Below are 19,013 nucleotides of genomic sequence, written 5' to 3'. Positions count from 1 at the left end.
TTGTCGAGGAGAATACTGAGATACAGTCTATTAGACTAGACGGGATTGAGGTTCATAAGGAGGAGGTGTTAGCAATTCTGGAAGGTGTGAAAATAGATAAGTCCCCTGGGCCGGATGGGATTTATCCTAGGATTCTCTGGGAAGCTAGAGAGGAGATTGCAGAGCCTTTGGCTTTGATCTTTATGTCGTCATTGTCTTCAGGAATAGTGCCAGAAGACTGGAGACTAGCAAATGTTGTCCCCTTGTTCAAGAAGGGGAGTAGAGACAACCCTGGTAATTATAGACCAGTGAGCCTTACTTCGGTTGTGGGTAAAGTGTTGGAAAGGATTATAAGAGATAGGATTTATAATCATCTAGAAAGGAATAATTTGATTAGGGATAGTCAACACGGTTTTGTGAAGGGTAGGTCGTGCCTCACAAACCTTATTGAGTTCTTTGAGAAGGTGACCAAACAGGTGGATGAGGGTAAAGCGGTTGATGTGGTGTATATGGATTTCAGTAAAGCATTTGATAAGGTTCCCCATGGTAGGCTATTGCAGAAAATACGGAGGCATGGGATTGAGGGTGATTTAGCGGTTTGGATCAGAAATTGGCTAACTGTAAGAAGACAGAGGGTGGTGGTTGATGGGAAATGTTCATCCTGGAGTTCAGTTACTAGTGGTGTACCGCAAGGATCTGTTTTGGGGCCACTGCTGTTTGTCATTTTTATAAATGACCTGGATGAGGGCGTAGGAGGATGGGTTAGTAAATTTGCGGATGACACCAAAGTCGGTGGAGTTGCGGATAGTGCGGAAGGATGTTGCAGGTTATAGAGGGACATAGATAAGCTGCAGAGCTGGGCTGAGAGGTGGCAAATGGAGTTTAATGCGGAAAAGTATGAAGTGATTCACTTTGGAAGGAGTAACAGGAATACAGAGTACTGGGCTAATGGTGAGATTCTTGGTAGTGTGGATGAGCAGAGAGATCTCGGTGTCCATGTGCATAGATCACTGAAAGTTGCCACCCAGGTTGATAGCGTTGTTAAGAAGGTGTACGGTATGTTAGGTTTTATTGGTAGAGGGATTGAGTTTCGGAGCCATGAGGTCATGTTGCAGCTGTACAAAACTCTGGTGCGGCCGTACTTGAAGTATTGCGTACAGTTCTGGTCACTGCATTATAGGAAGGACGTGGAAGCATTGGAAAGGGTGCAGAGGAGATTTACCAGGATGTTGTCTGGTATGGAGGGAAGGTCTTATGAGGAAAGGCTGAGGGACTTGAGGCTGTTTTCGTTAGAGAGAAGGTGGTTAAGAGGTGACTTAATAGAGATATACAAGATGATCAGAGGATTAGATAGGGTGGACAGTGGGAGCCTTTTTCCTCGGATGGTGATGGCTAGCACAAGGGGACATAGCTTTAAATTGAGGGGTGATAGATATAGGACAGATGTCAGAGGTAGGTTCTTTACTCAGAGAGTAGTAAGGGCGTGGAATGCCCTGCCTGCAAAAGTAGTAGACTTACCAACTTTAAGGGCATTTAAATGGTCATTGGATAAACATATGGATGATAATAGAATAGTTTAGGTTAGATGGGCTTCAGATTGGTTTCACAGGTCGGCGCAACATCAAGGGCCGAAGGGCCTGTACTGCGCTGTAATGTTCTATGTTCTATTAGCAGATGTGCAGGTGAACATCTGTTTGATGTGGAAGGTCTTCTTAAGGCCTGGGATGGGGTTGAGGGGGGAGGTGTAGCACTTGCTCCGGTTGCAGGGAAAAGTGCCGGGGGTGGTGGGGCTGGAGGGGAGTGTGGAGCTGGCAAGGGAGTCATGGAGAGAGTGGTCCCTCCGGAAAGCAGATAAGGGTGGGGAGGGAAAAATGTCTTTGGTAGTGGGGTCAGATTGCAGATGGCGGAAGTGTCGGAGGATGATGCGTTGGATTCGGAGGTTGGTGGGGTGGTACGTGAGGACGAGGGGGATTCTGTTTTGGTTGTTATTGCGGGTAGGGGGTGTGAGGGATGAGTTGCAGGAAATGTGAGAGACACGGTCGAGGGCATTTTCGACCACTGTGGAGGGGAAGTTGTGGTAATCTAAGCACGTGCAGTGCATTTTTTTAGAAGCAAAATTATTATACCTCAGAATTTCAAATCATTGTGTGACTTATTGAAAATTATAACAGTTATGGTTTATCACCCACGTTGCATTTCTACTATGAATGATCTTGCATTACTGTCTAGTTCATTGCACATATAACATACACTCAATATTAACTTTCAGCTTGAAAATTTCTTTATGTCTCTTGGAAAAACTGAGGCAATTCCTTAAAAAGAAAACATTTGATGCTAAGGGATGCATGCAGACATGAACGGGAAAAAATAAACGAGGCTCATTTATAAATAAATAGACAGCAGATGTATGAGTGTTAATACCAGAAAATGGAATGACATCACAGCAGAGTAAAACAAAACCATGTTAATCGGCACAGGTTAGCACATTGAAAATAACAAATTGTCCACAAATACAACGGGTCACTAGTCATTGAATTAACTTACAGGAACCAGTTTCCAATACCATTTGGTAGGAGACTTCAGAGGAAGCAGCACCAAGGAGAGAGAAAGGGTTGAAGCGATGAGATAAAAAAAGAAAAGTCACAATTTTGTCAAGATCACATGCAATACTTCAAAATCCTTTACTGTCTTTTAATTTTCAACATCTCATTTTAAGAAAAAGACATAAAATGTCTTAGGAATATGGGAAACATGGAGCTGAATTTTGTGGTCAGCAGCAGGCATACTAGCACTGACCTTCCAAAAAAAGCTGCCACTGAAGATCTAATAAACTCTGTGGCATGGACTTACATTTCTCTGATGGACGTTTAATCCTAGTGCCAAGTCAAAGTGATGTCTTGCCATGCAGCAGCAGTGATGCCAACAATCATGGTAAGTAGCCAAAAACATTGCACACTCACAATGCAAACAAGCAAGTTAAAAGCATTTAATATCCACCATTTCCAACTAAATTTTCACACAGCAAAATAATGAATTAGGATTGGATTAAGACAACACAAGTGAAGTATAAGTAAATTTAAAGGCTATTTTAAAAGGAATTGTGCAGTATTTACAAAGTTGGTGCACTTTTTAGAAACTTAGTGCACCTCTTTCAACAAGGGCATTATTTGTGGGGTTGGCTGGCTCGCCGAGCTGGTTCGTTGTTCCGCAGACGTTTTATTACGCTGCTGGGTAACATCACCAGTGCAGCCTCCGATGAAGTGTTGTTGTGTTTTCCCGCCTGTTATTTAAACTCTGGTGTCCATTGAGCTGGATTACCTCACTTCCGGTTTTCCTTCGCAATGGAGTGTACATGGAGTCTAGCTCTGTGTTTATTGATGGCTCTCTTAGTGGAGAACCAGGCCTCTAGGAATTCCCGTGCTTGTCTGCTTCACCTGTCCTCGGATCCTGCTGTTGTCCCAATTGAATTGGTGGTTTTCCTTAACCAAGTGGATGGAGATGAGTGAGTATTGGTTGTGTCTTTTTGTTGCCAGTTGATGTTCGTGTACTTGTGGTTAATTTCCTTCCTGCCTGTACAATGTAATATTTGTCGCAGTCTCTGCAGGGAATCTTGTATATGACCTGGTACTCCACTAAGAAAGCCATCAATAAACACATAGAGCTAGACCGCATGTACACTCCACTGCAAAGGAAAACCGAAAGTGAGGTAACCCAGCTCAACAGACACCAGAGTTTAAATAACAGGCGGGAAAACACAACAGCGCTTCATCGGAGGTTGCACTGACGATGTTACCCAGCAGGGTAATGAAACGTCTGCAGTACAACGAACCAGCTCGGCGAGCCAACCAACCACAACATCCACAACCTGAGATACAAATCTAGTCTAAAACCTTAAGGGCGTTATTTTTATGGTACACCATTAAAAACCCAACTGCACTTCATTCCCCAAAAAGTAACTTTTACAAAGGTATTGTACAGTTAGACAACAGTGGTCAAAGCAGAAGTTGTCAACAATTCATAACATTTCCCACTGATGGGAATCTGGAGTTGCCTCAGTGGTACAAATTCTAGAGAAGCACAGAATTGATGACAGCTACTTCTGGCCTTCTGTGTACCCTAGTGAATATGCAGACTGCAGAAATTGCTGTCAATATCAGTGGAGTAATGACGGTGAAGTCTTAACAGTTGCACCATCATTGCCACTGCAAACCGGACTATTTTGGTGTTTTCCATTATGAGTACACCAATCTCAAAAATAAGATCAGCATTACTGTTTCTCAATGCAATATGATTGGAGTAGAGCTATGCAGCCAGAAATGGTGACACAGTTTAAAAATTGTAAACTAGCTTTGAGATGTATCTGAGGACTTTTAAAAATAAAATTTAAAATTTCCTTCCTGGATCATGGCTGTTTCAAAAACCCTGCCTTGAATAATATTGAAAATGAGAAACACAAATAATGCTTAGTTACAAAAATGACTCTTCAGATTTAAAAAAAACTAAACTACACTAACATTTCTTTTTCACCAACTAAGAGACCTCCTTTGACGGCTCAGCTCCTAAAATATTATTTGACCACAACATATAAGACAAGCAAATAAACTATTTTGAAATCCTTGCCCATTATGTTCCAAATTTGGTCCTTTCTAAAAGCAATTCTTTTAAACTGCTGCATGACATACGTAAAAAGGCATGATTTGGGGCTGCTCTGTAAAAGGCTGATAATTTTGCACATGATAATATCATTTCCGACTACACTGCTGCACAAATTGACTCATAAAAGTTTTGTTCTGCAAAAACTACAGTTTTGAAGGCTGTGAACATGTCTAGGCATGGAACTTCACTTTTAAAGAAAAGGAGAAGAATGTGTGTTTTCTCCAGATTTCATTGCCAACTCAGGAAGGCATGACCTTGAAATGAGGGTTGTAAGCAGTTTATTAATCATGGAGAATCCTACCCAGCTTATGCCCAAATAGAACTGCACTCAACACAAACATTTTACAAGCAACGTTCCGAGAACATTGGAGTGTTATTAGCACTGTATGTGTGACAGGCTTGAAATACAGGTCAACAAAGTGCCCCACCTTCAAGGTTTTAAGGAGTTATGCTTTAAACTGTCTCTTTGAATTCAAGGTAAAATGGAGATGCAACCTCCTACTAATGCTGTCTGGCAGTAAGCTAATAGGTTACCGCAGGGTACAGGTCAACTCCTAGTATAACCTAAGTGCCAGATGTAGTTAAAAAAAGCAAAAGAAGTTAGCCTGTTTTTTGTGGTTTTTTTTAAACACAGAGACGTTGAGTAGACAGATAGAGAAGCGCAACTTATTGCAGACAGGCAGAATGTGGATAGGAGTATATACTCTGGTCGAAAAAGTGAAACCTTAGACATTTAAGGTCGCAGGAAGATTTGCCCTAGAAATGCGGGGAAATGATGCGGGCCTTGCTGCAGAGAGTCCGTTCTGGGTTTCTGTGAAGATTGAAGGTAATAGCTTTCACAGACACTGGATGTCATGACTCAGCAATACATAGTGAAGCAAGTCCACGTAATGCTGGGAATAACTTTGGACTTGTTCCTGTTGAGACTAAAATTCTGCAGAGACTGTTATGTAACACACAAATACAGCATTGGGTTTTCAGTCATGCTGGGACATTATGGAGAAATTAAGTCCAATGTATTAGTTGCTTATAAAGAAATGTTTCGTTGATGATGACTTCAGTTTGTTTGTTTGAATAAAAGTCTTTAAAATCTTGTGTCATTCTTTTTGTCAGTCAGAAGTTCAAATGTCTTTTTCTAAAGAAAATTATTTGTCTCTGTGGGCATTGTAACAAAAGGCAGCCATTGAAGACCAGCTATTCAGGCATTGGCTGTTAGTCTAAAGTAACAGGTCATAAGGACATGAATCAACAGTTCGAGCATTGCTTGATCATATTGTAAATATGCACTTAATTTAAATTTTCTTTACAAAATCAGCAATTACCTTAAAACCTACTGTATACATTGAACAACATTTTATCAGCAACATTTTTTGACAATATAATCTTACAACTATTGTTCAAATGCTTTAAAAATAACATGGGGACAACTGATACACCCCTCCCATACAGAAAAGGGAAACGATGTATCAGTGGACTGCTCCTAGAATGGTAATATTCCCATTAATAAATTCAATCAGAAGTTCAGGCTGTTAAATAAAAGAGTGTGGATTCTTGAAGAATATGAAAAACATTTCTTACTGTTCCTTAAGAAGCAGTGAAATATTCAAATACAGATTAGATGTGACTATTCGACATATTGAGACAATAGAATCTTCAGTTTTTCTCTGTAGTTACACTATTTTCTCTAAATGTTCATTATGCTTGTATTGCATTACGCATGTATCACAGCAACGTGGTTGTCTCTTAACAGCTCTCTGGGCAATTAGGGATGAGCAATAAATGCTGCCTATCCAGTGATGCCCTTATCCTGTGAGTAAATAAAAAGAAAATCTATCTTGCCCTGTTCATGAATAACAGAGTAACTGTGACTGTAGCCAAATTTCAGCAGCCAACTCTTTCTTGTGGTTAAGGAAAGAAATACATGAGAGGAGATAAGACAGATTTCAGCAATGCAAAAACATTGTGAATTAAGAAATGACCATGGGGAGTGTGATTAACAACAATTCTGTTTCACATGACCTGTCACCACTTCACAAAAACATTTAAAAAGCATACTGTTTGATAGCTGGGAGAATTTGATAGATTAGACAACTACTTGTAGATCCCAGTTGTTAGGAAATTTACTGGTGAATCTTAACGAATGAAAAATATTTCCAGCATTAGCCTTAGTTGTGAAGATATCCAATTATTACAGGCAGAGAAATTACCAGGAAATGGCTGACTTCTTTCTTCAATACCTTCACAGGATTCAGGTCTTGTCTAAAAAATTGCAAGACATGCAAGAAATCCAAGATTCCACTTTAAGTCACAGATACTTTAAAGCTACCAGCTTTGCTTTTCCATTCAAACACAATCTTTGTTAATTTGTGGAGCAAGTTATACTACTGTACCTTCTATAAAACCAGCCATACCAAGCTGCTTAATTAGATTCCCGGCATCTACCAACCGGAAAGAGCATTGCGGCAAATTCAATTTGACAGAATAACAACTGGAGCAAATTAACCACAAACTGTTGTGCATTATTTAATTTTAAATTGTTCACATTTTGGAAAGATATCTACAGAAAATGCATGGAGTAAGCAGAAAGTACAGGATACAATCCTGTGCCAACATCATAGATGACCGATCTATTCTATCAGTATGTGCGATATCAGGCAAAACAGTACAAGTAGTACTTAAAATGACAACTCATGGCTTCTTGACTGATACAATTAATCATTGCTTTTGGTAAGATTTAACGAGTTATCACAACGTTCATCAGCATATGACCAAGGAATAATTGTACTTTTAGAAATTCAATCCATCGACTGAATTTTAAAATCTGTGAAGGACTGAAAACATATTTTGCTTCCAAAGGTGAACAGGTAAGTTTCCTTCAGCACTCAACGTAGTGGCTACACTGGATTATTCCACACTTGCATACATGAAATAGACGAATTGAACAACGAACGAAGAACAGTACAGCATAGAAACAGAGCCTTTGACCCATCAAGACGGAGATGATACAAGATGCCTTTCTAAACTCTCCATGCTGTCATATCCCTATATTCTCTAATTATTCATTTATCTGTTAAGACCCCTCTTAAATGTTGCTTTGTATCCACTTCCACCACCTCCTCTTGCAACCAGGTACTTACCATCCTCTGTAAAAACCCTACCTCTCACATCTCCTTTAAACTTAACCCCTTTTACCTTAAAACCTATATCCCCATATCCCCTGGCAATTGACATTTCTACCCTGGGAAAAAGACTATGCATTCTATCCATGCCTCTGATAATTTTGAAAATTTCAATCAGGTCATCCCTCATCCTTTGATGGTCAAGTGAAAACAAACCAAGTTTGTCTAATCTGTCGTCATATAAGAAAGACTATTCCCCCTAACCCTCTGGGAGTGAATTCTTTGGACAAACTCACCATGTTACGGTGGTTATCAAGTTGCAGGCTGGTTAATCAGCTAAAATTGTATGTAGTATTTCATCAATCACCACAATTGCTTTCATTAAGTCCATCGCTTCAAGGAATTTTAGTTGTACCAATCATGGCTGTGTTTTCACACAGGTCTCAAAACTCATCAGAGGCAAATTTCTCCTCATTACAAGTCAGAAATCCACCCGTTCATCAAATTTGGTCCATATCCTTTCTCCATGATTTTGTCCAGAAAAACCCTTTTGTCCTTACTATCACTGTACCAAGAATGAATCTGGTCATCAGGTGCACAAAGGTAGAATGAAAACATTTCTGTTTTGGCACCATATCATTAGATGTATGTAACTCCATGTTAAAAAAGTTATAAGCCAATGGGAAGTGCATAACAGGAAGTGCCAGCATCCTCCAACACGTTTTACAGATTTTGCACAATCTACTCGTCAACCATAACTGTAACCTTTCACAGGATTTTGAACCTTTGACAAGTAGAGTGAGCAGAGTATCTACTGATGGGATTTTCCTTTTCTCGGTTTAGGTGTTTTGTAAAGTAAGATACATGGCATCCAACCTGTCATGGCTTGGAGCAACTTCTCTCAGGTGACCGTCTGCTCTTCACCTAATTAATTATGCAACTGGGATCTCAGCAGTCTTTCTTGAGGGATCGTATGGTTGGAGAGGTGCAAGTGCTCACCACCGTTGGGATCTTTGGCCAGTCACTCCGTTGGTGCCACATATAAAGGCCAGCTTTAGACTACTTCAGAAGCTTCAATCCAAGAAGTGCCCCTCACAATTTCGTACACGACCATTATCATGGAGGATATGGCACAGAGGAAAGATGAGCTTGTTTCCTGCTTCATGAACAGGGAATTGAATGGTCTTGGTAGGTTTGGTGGTGAAGATGGCAGTCCTTCTTCTATCCAATCATCACAGGAGGTCACACCACTAGACTAAGCCAAGCTGGCTCAGTGCTGTCTCCTGGGAGAAACTGGCTGCCCAACAATGCAGGAAGGTGGTGAATAACCTCCTGTGCTCCCCAAGGCTAAGTGCTACCGTCTTCCCTCTTATCTCACATAGACAGGGCCACCATTTAACTCCACTTCTGCCAACAGATATACCTCTCACCAAGGTTCATGGAGTATAACTCTCGTTATTGCATACAAGTCCATTCAACAGCTGATCTACCTCGTCCTTTCAAACTACTCACCCTTTCTGCTCTCTGCACTTCCTACTCGCTCACTGGGAACACCTTGCTAACTCTCACTCTTGCTTCACTAATCCTCCACTGACATCCCTCACACTCAATTGCTCCCTTTGCTCCGTAGCAGGAAATTCTGGTGCAATCGCTGGACTGTTGTCTCTCAGCACCCTGAGTGACCTTGCTCAAACTCTTGGACTGGTTGCACTGACCATGGCCCAATTCCTGGACCACAAGGGCACAGTTACCTTGACTACGGTGGGACCAGGCCCCTTGAATCCATGTGGCAGCACTGCATAACTGACAGTAAACCTACTTCAACCTACCAAGGACGGTTCTCTTTTGACTTTCACCCATGACCATTTGCTTGAAGCACGTGCATTGTATTTGCAGTGTATACTGCTGGGCACATGCCGCAGCTGACATAGCAAGGTGCTGCACCGAGAGTCACAGTTCACTCTCTTGACCGTTTCTCACTAGGACAAGCTGCATGGCTTTGTCACTGCACGAAAAAGAAATGCGAGCCAGAGGCAGACAGCCTGTGACTGAGACTGAAGACCATGTATGCTCAGAAAGTAAACCAAAAACCATGAATTGCATCCTTTACAGATGGATGAGATACATCTGTGCGTACCTCACAAAGCAACCTGGAAGAAGTATGCAAGTCACAGCTATCCCGGAGTTTGAAATAAAGCATTAACGAGTTGAGTTGAAGTGGTACATGAGCTGGGGGCACACTTTTAAATGTGCAATTTGATAACGACTGGGACAAGCATTTTGCAGATTCCCACATTGAACTGCATTTGAGAATTTGTGCAGTGTGGTTTCTTGAGGAAGGAGAGGAGAATTAGAAGTGGTGTATAAAGAGGGGCAGTTGGGACTTCAATGAGATGCAAACGCACAGAAATATGGAAGTTGCTGCTCAATGCCGAAATGTTGACCTCACCATTTAAGGTTGGGAGAAGATCACAAGAACTTTTCTTGACATCAAGATTCTGATTTTTATCATTCACTCCGTATTTTCGCACTTATCTCACCACACCAGGGCTGGAAGAATTCCACCCATACAACTTTAAGAGAAATTACTTTTATTCACAATGATTCCAGTTAATGTCCACTGCCTACAAACAATTAAACATAGTTAATATGTGAGACTCACATGCATTTCACGTCGCAAAATGTGCAGGCTCTTTTCATGCAGCTAAATAGTGCCTGCTAACATTTACTTTATAATGACTTAAGAATGAAAGGTAAACGTTTAAATTTCACCAGTAAAGGAGCTGACAGTTCTGTGGAGTAGAAATAATTTGGTTGAAAATAGCGGCTTTCTTTACACTTGGCTGTTGCAGTTATCCTTAAAACAAAAAGAAAGATAATCAACAAAATTTTAACTTCAGTTCCTACCCTTTGACTTCCAGATGTTTCTGCCCCTTGTGGTCGCCTTTGTTTCTGTTCCTGACCAACTATCTCCTTCAAATGTTCATTTACCTGAATCAGTTATGAAACACAGATTTGAGATTGTTATTCAATGCAAGTAATTTTGTTCCGTTCATTTTAAAACCCAGATCAGTTACATTATTGACCGCTGGTTTAATGACTACTTAAAATATCACAATGGGAAGTGAAATGTTATGTGCAAGTGAGTTCAACAGATACAGGGAAATGGAACTAATAATTCTTACTGCATTTTATACATCACATAATCTGACTTGACAGATTTATATCATTAACTTATCACCAAAATTTCTGGGCCAAAGTAGTATTGCAAGGACAGAAAGTGGGAGACTGGTGGTGGGGGGTGGGGGGGAAGAGAGAGAGAGAGACAGAGAGAGAAAAACGGATGGAGAGGAAAATCATTAATTTTCTTAGATTTTGGAAGTGTAGTTATCACTTGCACTTTGTTGCTAGCAATTAAAATACTTCTATTGTTACAGCTTTGAATCATTCAAATATTATTGTGCAATTTTTTTTATTATAGGTCATAACTGGTTTGCAATCCTGGTTATTCAAATACAGAACATCCTTTCATTTTGGAAATGTTTTGAGGAGTGGATAGCACAGATATTTATGTGACACTTCTTAAAATAGCTATTTTGGTGCAGAAACACTTCAGACTTAAAGCAAATGTTCCCAGAAATACACCTAGTACTCCATTTCCATCTAAAATCTAGTTTCAAATAGAGACGTGCTGTTGCAAGGTTTCTTTTGGCCTGGAGTCAACCATATCCAAAGTGAAAAAATGCTACCATCCTTTGGCTCCAATCTCTTCAGATGGTGAAAAGGGGATAGCTGTGAACTGGTTGAATTATTGATTATACTTCGTAACCCAAAGTGTTCTGGAATCAGCGGATCAGCAACAGTCCTGAGCTACACCTTTTTCAAAAAAGAAATAATGTGCCATTGAAGAGACAGAGTGACATATTATGAACCTTCTGGATATTTATGAAATAATGTGGCTATTGTATAATAGCATAATTCACATCATAATACCTGTATGGCTAAAGGGGTGAGTCACAGAGAACTGATTAAAATACAAATTAAAATCTCAATGATTGGTACATTTTCTATGAATGATAAATTGTCATTGCAGGCATAACAACAACAAATCATTTTGCAATGTTTCTCAGGGTACTGAATTGCAAGTCCAACAAGGAGTTGGAATGCTGAATGTATCTTTATATATATATTTAAGTATTGTATTCTTTTGGGCATGCTACTGTGTTGGAGGCAGTCTGGAAAAGGACAAAGAACATGTTTTTCTTTAATCTTGCCCACAGAATAATGATCTGTCATTTGGAAATGCTGATCATTTCCACATCATCAGGGTTGCCATTTTTAAGTGTAACTTAATAAAAAGGACACATTTTGCCAAAGCCATCCATTTTCTATGCTTTGGGAAACTTTGCAAGAATACCACTATAATGGGAACAACATTCTGTAATATTTCATATAGAAGTAATTGCTGACTGGTTGTCAAGTGGAATCTAATTGGAAAAAACGTTTCCGTGGAAACTGCTTTGTTTAAATTTAAAACTCTGCTTAGTCAAGATATTGCCCTGAGGAATGAACCGGTGAATAGCTGCTGCCCAAATCGCTCAGTTCAAACAGGTGCAGTACGTGTACATGTTCTTTCCGTCTGTAAAGAACAAGACCATACGTATTAACATATTTAGCTATCTACACAAGACAGCCATGCCCAACTGACAATTGTAAGTTAGTTGTCAGCATAATTCTTAGCATACTCAGGATTAGTTAGTGAATGTTGTTCTATTGTGGAAAATCAAAATATTGTTTCCCTTTACATTGGCATTCTTGTAAATGGTTTTAATCGGTTCAAGACAAAAAGCTTTGACAAAATGTAGTTATTTTCAGCAATATGACAATAACAAACATTGAAAACTGAACAAATTGCTTAAGGTTGTGATGCTCTTTCAATGAGCTTGTTAACTTTAACACAGCACTGGAACCTTTGAACAGAGTTTGCATGTTGCTTGAAGTTCATTTGTACATTATATTTAACATACTCTGCATTTTTGTGTTCAAGTTATTTACATCTCAGTTACAACTGGAACATACCAAGGGTTTGGATTGAGGAGAAAGCATCAGCCAGAGGGAAAGGGAAAGGATGGGTGACGAGTGAGAGAGTTGGGAGAAGAGCGTGGAAATGCGATGAGGGTATGTGCATCGGTTGTGGGTCAGAGCCAGGCTCACCTTTGAAGATCCTACTGATGAAACGACTGATTGCGTATCTCCAGGTTTACACATAAGAACTGTCACTTGTCTGAAGTATATTGGAAAAGCACAGGAACTATACGTTCAGTAGTTAGCACTGCCGCCTCACAGGCCAGGAACCTGGGTTCAATTCCACCCTCGGGTCACTGTCTGTGTGGAGTTTGCGCATTCTCCCCGTGTCAGTGTGGGTTTCCTCCGGGTGCTCCGGTTTCCTCCCACAGTCCAAAGATGTGCAGGTTAGGTGGATTGGCCATGCTAAATTGCCCATAGTGTTCAGGGATGTGTAGATTAGCTGGGTTATAGGAGAATGAGTCTGAGCGAGATATCTCAGAGTCGGTGCGGACTTGTTGGGCTGAAGGGCCAACTTCAACACTGTAGAGATTCTATGATCTATACATCAGCATGTTTTCCCCTCTGTTGAAGCAGCGGTGAATTGGAGAAAAAGTTGAATAGCAAAATTGGAGAAAGAAATGTCATGTGGTGTTGGTTAGCTCAGTTGGCTGGATGGTTGTTTTGTAATACAGAGTGACACCAACAGCGAGTGCTTCAATTACCACACTGACTGAGGTTGCCATGAAGAACTTTCCTGCTCAACCTCTCCGCTTGCCCCAGGTTAAACAACACTAGTTGTGTCTCTCTCTAATGGTCTGGTAAAACTATGGCAACTTTACCGTTACATTTGTAGACTTTCCTCAAACCACAGTAATTTCAGTGCACTGACTGGAGATACTTTACCTTATTTATCCAGCAGACAATGGCATCTTCAATGTCATATGGTAGCTCTGTAGCTGGGAAGAAGTTTGTGAACTGCTGGACACACGAGACCACTTTTCCGATGCTGATCATTTCCACAGTATACGCCATCATCAGGGTGTCAATCATAGCCAGGTGGGCAGTCTGCAAAGAGAAAAGATTCAGAGTATTGTTCAGTCAATGTCACAGCTCTGTGGAAGGCTTAGACCTGGAAATCTTGGCATGTCTACTTCTGGGAACCCTACTGTTACAATAGTAACAGCCCACACTCTCTGTTGAAGCTGCAGAGTTTGGGCTTCGGACATCATTGTAATTTGAACAGCACTGCACGAGGCACGGCACAGTTTAGTGCTCCAATCTGTAGAAACATCATTAGGATGAATCACAGGAGTCTGAGGAACAACAGACGAGCCTCAGATTCCAAGATCAGGGTTCACTGGGGATCAGATGGGAAGATCACAGACTTTGGAACTACTGTTTGGGTTGTGGAATGTGGTCAGAGATATTAGAAACAGGAAGGAGGAGATTATGGTGAGTACTTATTTGCTTTTACACAGTGCACTGGCTGCTTCAAGGTAAACCAAAATCTGAAGTCGATATTATGCTACTTTCTGCATTTGCAAATGCTCTAATAGCTAATGAAAATTTAGATTGCAGACGCCTCTTCTTAGTCCTTCACCAAAATGGCAACCTGTAAGATTTGCGGTAGAACTGTATGAATGCACATCAGCTAACCTTTTGGCCCTCAAACGGCACCTACAGTGCTTAAACAAAGGATGCTACTGCTCCAAATTTCGCATCCAGCAAGTGTATGAAAGCTGAAACATCAAAAGGCTAACAGTCTCTCCATAGTCATATTTTAAAGTTACTGGTGCAAAATTTTGCTTAATTTTAAGTAGTAATAAGGATGCCCTTACATGTTTTTCTAAGATTATCAACTGATGACATCTCAAACACCAAATGTCATACAAACTTAGATTTATTTCCTGCTGGTTTTAATACTAACAGATCGCTAGCAATGATGTTAAGTCAATTTCTTTTAGCAATTTGCTTTCCAATCATGTAAAATAAAATTTACTCAAAAGAATTAATGTTCCAATCCCTGTGGAGACCAAATCGTTTTCAAAGAGAGATGAATTTCCCAAATGGCTAATGGAAATAGTCTGAATGAGAAGTTTCCACTTGTCAAAATAAAATACAATTAACGTAGTTTAATTAACAGGCAACTAGTAAGTTAAACCAAAGAAAAAAGTATATTATGCAATGGCAAGGCAACCAAAAAACTTATCTCGCAAAACGTTTTAACTTTATGCCATGATTCAACAGATAGTAACATTAAAGGACCTATCACAAAATTATTCTCAGGTCTCCAGTATGCCAGGTCAAAACTTGCACTGTCCTTTGACGATCTTTCCATTCTGCCTGAGATTTTGGATCAAATTACCATCAGCAAAACATACTTCAGCAACTTTTGTTCCTTAATTCTTAAAGTCCTTGTTGATCCTGTTCTCTTTCTTTTGAACAGAAAATAAAACCTTAAAAGCATCCTACTTATTTTTTAACAGATCGGTTTTCCTTGCTTCTTGATGGCATGGATCATTCCCCTGACAATTAGCAGCATCCTTTCCTGCCCTGTGAAATACTCAATGGCACGAGTCAAGTGATCTCCTGATACATAAATAGTTTCTTTTGGAGTTTCTCACCAACCCCCTTGGCAATCTCAAGTCACATGGGTACTTCTCTGAAACAAGGTGTTTACAATGATTATAATTATACACTTCATTCCAGAAGTCATTGTTGTACTTTGGTTAGTGGTACTTGTAAGTAATCCTGTTGAGTAGCTTCACCAGCTTGACATCTCACATTTCAAAATGCTTGGTGTTGACCCTGACATGCCCTTCTGCACGCTTCATTGAGCCAGTGTGGGCCCCTGGTTTGCTGATAAGATATGATATGGGACTATGATAGGGGACGAAGTTGCAGATTACGGTTGGGTCGAATCGTGACGGCCAACGTTTCCCCCAACTGCATGGCCTCCTGTGGGGGAAAAAAAATCCATAAATTCACAACACTGAGTGAAGAAATTCTTCCTCATCTCAGTCCTTAGTGGCTTACCTCTTAATCTTAGACTGTGACCCCCAGTTCTGGATTCCCCAACATCGGGAACATTCTTCCTGCATCTAGCCTGTCCAGAATCATCAGGATTTTATATGTTTCTGTGAGATTTCCCCCTCATTCTTCTAAATTCCAGGGAATACAAGCCCAGTTGATCCAATCTTTCCTCATATGTCAGTTCTACTATCCTGGGAATCAGTCTGGTGAACCTTTGCTGGACTCCCTCAGTAGCAAGAATCTCTTTCCTCAGACTAGGAGACCAAAACTGCACACAATACTCAAGGCGTGGCCTCATCAAGGCCCTGTAAGCTGCAGCAGGACATCCTATCTCCAATACTCAAATCCTCTCGTTATGAAGGCCAGCATGCCATTAGCTTTCTTCACTGCCTGCTGCACCTGCATGCCAACCTTCAGTGATTGTTCCACCATGACACCCAGGTCTCGTCACACCTTACATTTTCCTAAACTGCCAACTTTCAGATAATAATCTGCCTTCCTGTTTTTGCAAAGAAAGTGGATTACCTCACATTTATCCACACGAGATTGCATTTGCCAAGGATTTGCCCACTCAGCCATTCTGTCCAAGTCACCCTGCAGCCTCTCAACATCCTGCTCACAGCACACACTGCCATCCAGCTTAGTGTCATCTGCAAATTTGGAGATATTGCATTCAATTCCTTCGTCCAAATCGTTAATGTATATTGTTAACAGCTAGAGTCCCAACACTGAACCCTGTGGCACCCCACTTATCACTGCCTGCCAGTCTGAAAAGGATCTGTTTATTCCAACTCTCTGCTTCCTGTCTGCCAACCAGTTCTCTATTCATGAGAATACACTACCTCCGATACCATGAGCTTTAATTTTCATTACTGATTTCTTGTGTGGAATCTCTACTGATTCACCCTTGTCCACTCTTCCGGTCACATCCGCAAAAAATTCCAGAAGATTAGTCAACCATGATTTCCCTTTGGTGAATCCATGCTGACAGGATCGATTCTGTCATTGCTTTCCAAATACTCAGTTATTACATCCTTTATAATTGACTCCAGCATTTCCCCACCACCGGTTTACATGGAAATCAGAGGGTTGTTCCCTTGCCCAACTTGAGACCACAAGACTTCATGGTCCCCATAGCCAATATTGAGGTGTCCCAAGGCAACTCTCTGTCGGCTATATATTATAGTGCCTCCAGCTCTATTGGGTTCTGCCAATGGGACAGGGATGGTGTTGTCTAAGACATTATGTGTAAGTATGTTTCTGTGAGTATGACTACACCAGGCTGTTGCTCGACTTGTCTGTCTGACAGCTCTACTAATTTTCACACTTGCAAGAGCTTCTGTATGTTATTAAAGAGGAATCTGCAGAGCCGACTGGGCTGACTGCGCTATTATTATTTCCAGTGCCTAGGTTGATACCAGATGGTGCCATCCAACTTCATTCCATTGTGAAACTTAGCGTTTTGACACAAATGAGTAGTTTTCTGGCCTTTTCAGAGGACAGTTAAGGGTCAATACATATCATTGTTGTATAGAACAGCCAATTCTTACTAAAGGACAACAGCAAACTGAATGGAATTTTATGACAACCAACAATAATTTTATGGACATCATTAGACTTTATGCCATGGTGAGAATTGAAGCCAGATTCCCAGAGCAATACCTGGGTCTTGGCATTACTAGTGCAGTGACAATACCATCACACCTTTGCCTTCCCCACTGGAACAGATGTAGTCAATGGGCTTTATCTGATCCTATCTGGCATTTGAAAAGCAGCAGACAAGTTTTCTTCGTGTTCTGGCTGACTTTCACTCCTCAAACTATACCACCAAAAACAGATTAGTCTAGAATTTCATGGAACTTTGATATAACTGCAGAGCAAGAATGAGTTTTGAGAAGATTTTGTTCCCTGAAAATTTGTGCGCTCTTGGTTATTGTTTGAACATTTGTGCCCCTTCTGAGACTATTGATCGAAACTGTCAAGCACTCATTCATGGATGTAACTCTGACACAAAGACCAGTTTGTGGGAGCGCGTGCATTTACACCAATGTGTTCCCTTAGATTTGGGCCTAAAGCATTAAGTGGAGTAACACCCAGAGTCACTGATGTTACTGAAATTTGGCAGGCATATCCGCCAAGCTGGTCTGATAGTGAACCACCAATAGACAAAGCGAGTGATGTCTGTAAAATTTTCTTTTATCAAGTCCTGCTCAATCCTTAACCTTAGAGCCATCAGTCCGTTTTTGTATCCTAGCTTTCCCACGTGCTCAGAAATAAATAACTTGCTTAGTGTTCTGAGTGAGCGTATCCCTGTCATGCACAATAACAGGAGAGGGAACGGTGCAGTAGAAACAGCAGGTTTTGAAATTGAAGAGCCACAAGAGAGACAGCAGCCAATTAACTAAATACCTAAAAGGTATTTACGTCAGCAAGACATGTGGAAAATAAAACAGAAATTTCGCTATTATCAAGTTAGATTCAGGTTGTGTTCATTTTTATTATACTTTGTTTTCACAGTTCTGTGTACTGACTGAGGTTACACATTTCTCCTCAGTGCCATGTCCCCACCACACTCCAGCAACACACACTTTCTATATTAATTTTTAATATAAAATAAAGAAATTCTAACTGTTTGGAAGTTCTGGTTATGGTCACAGGGCAAAATATAAATACAATATTCAGGATAATGTATTGTAGTATCCAACTTCTACCACTGGAGGGTTAACACTAGCTGCATATACTGTACTCGAACACACGCAAGAGCAGAACTCGGTCACTTTACACCCACGGTTGTTCACATGTTACAATCCATGTGATTCTGGACTGAGTAACTGCACCGTTCATCACTTTTAGTTTAAACAATAAAATACTGCTCATGATGTTGATAATTTTCTGATAGAAATAACTGCAAACGTTTCTGTGACAGACTCTAGCTGGTATTACAATTCTGACAGATGTCAAGTACTGTGTATTTTAATTGTACAATATTGTCATATATGGCTTTTTAAACAGGCAAATGGTTCAAGACTTAACGGACTATACAATTCTTGCAGAGATAGCAGGAACTGCAGATGCTGGAGAATCTGAGATAACAAGGTGTAGAGCTGGATGAACACAGCAGGAAGGCTGACGTTTCGGGCCTAGACCCTTCTTCAGAAA

The 19,013-nt window shown here is 40.6% G+C and overlaps 1 protein-coding gene across 1 annotated transcript in view; it reads right to left on the bottom strand.

Moving 5' to 3' along the window:
* Positions 1 to 19,013, bottom strand: part of camsap2a (calmodulin regulated spectrin-associated protein family, member 2a) — a 263,661-nt gene that overhangs the window by 45,201 nt on the left and 199,447 nt on the right. Inside the window, exons 3-5 of the mRNA XM_048602055.1 lie at positions 13,725 to 13,886; positions 10,662 to 10,745; positions 2,524 to 2,556 (exon numbers count right to left, since the gene is read on the bottom strand). Coding sequence (XP_048458012.1) covers positions 2,524 to 2,556; positions 10,662 to 10,745; positions 13,725 to 13,886 — 279 coding nt within the window. The remainder of the gene's footprint in view (positions 1 to 2,523; positions 2,557 to 10,661; positions 10,746 to 13,724; positions 13,887 to 19,013) is intronic.

The sequence above is a fragment of the Rhincodon typus genome, chromosome 10, assembly GCF_021869965.1.
Source record: "Rhincodon typus isolate 14 chromosome 10, sRhiTyp1.1, whole genome shotgun sequence".
NCBI lineage: Eukaryota > Metazoa > Chordata > Chondrichthyes > Orectolobiformes > Rhincodontidae > Rhincodon > Rhincodon typus.
The sequence above is the reverse complement of the archived record's forward strand: the minus strand, read 5'-3'. Positions and strand labels throughout refer to the sequence as shown.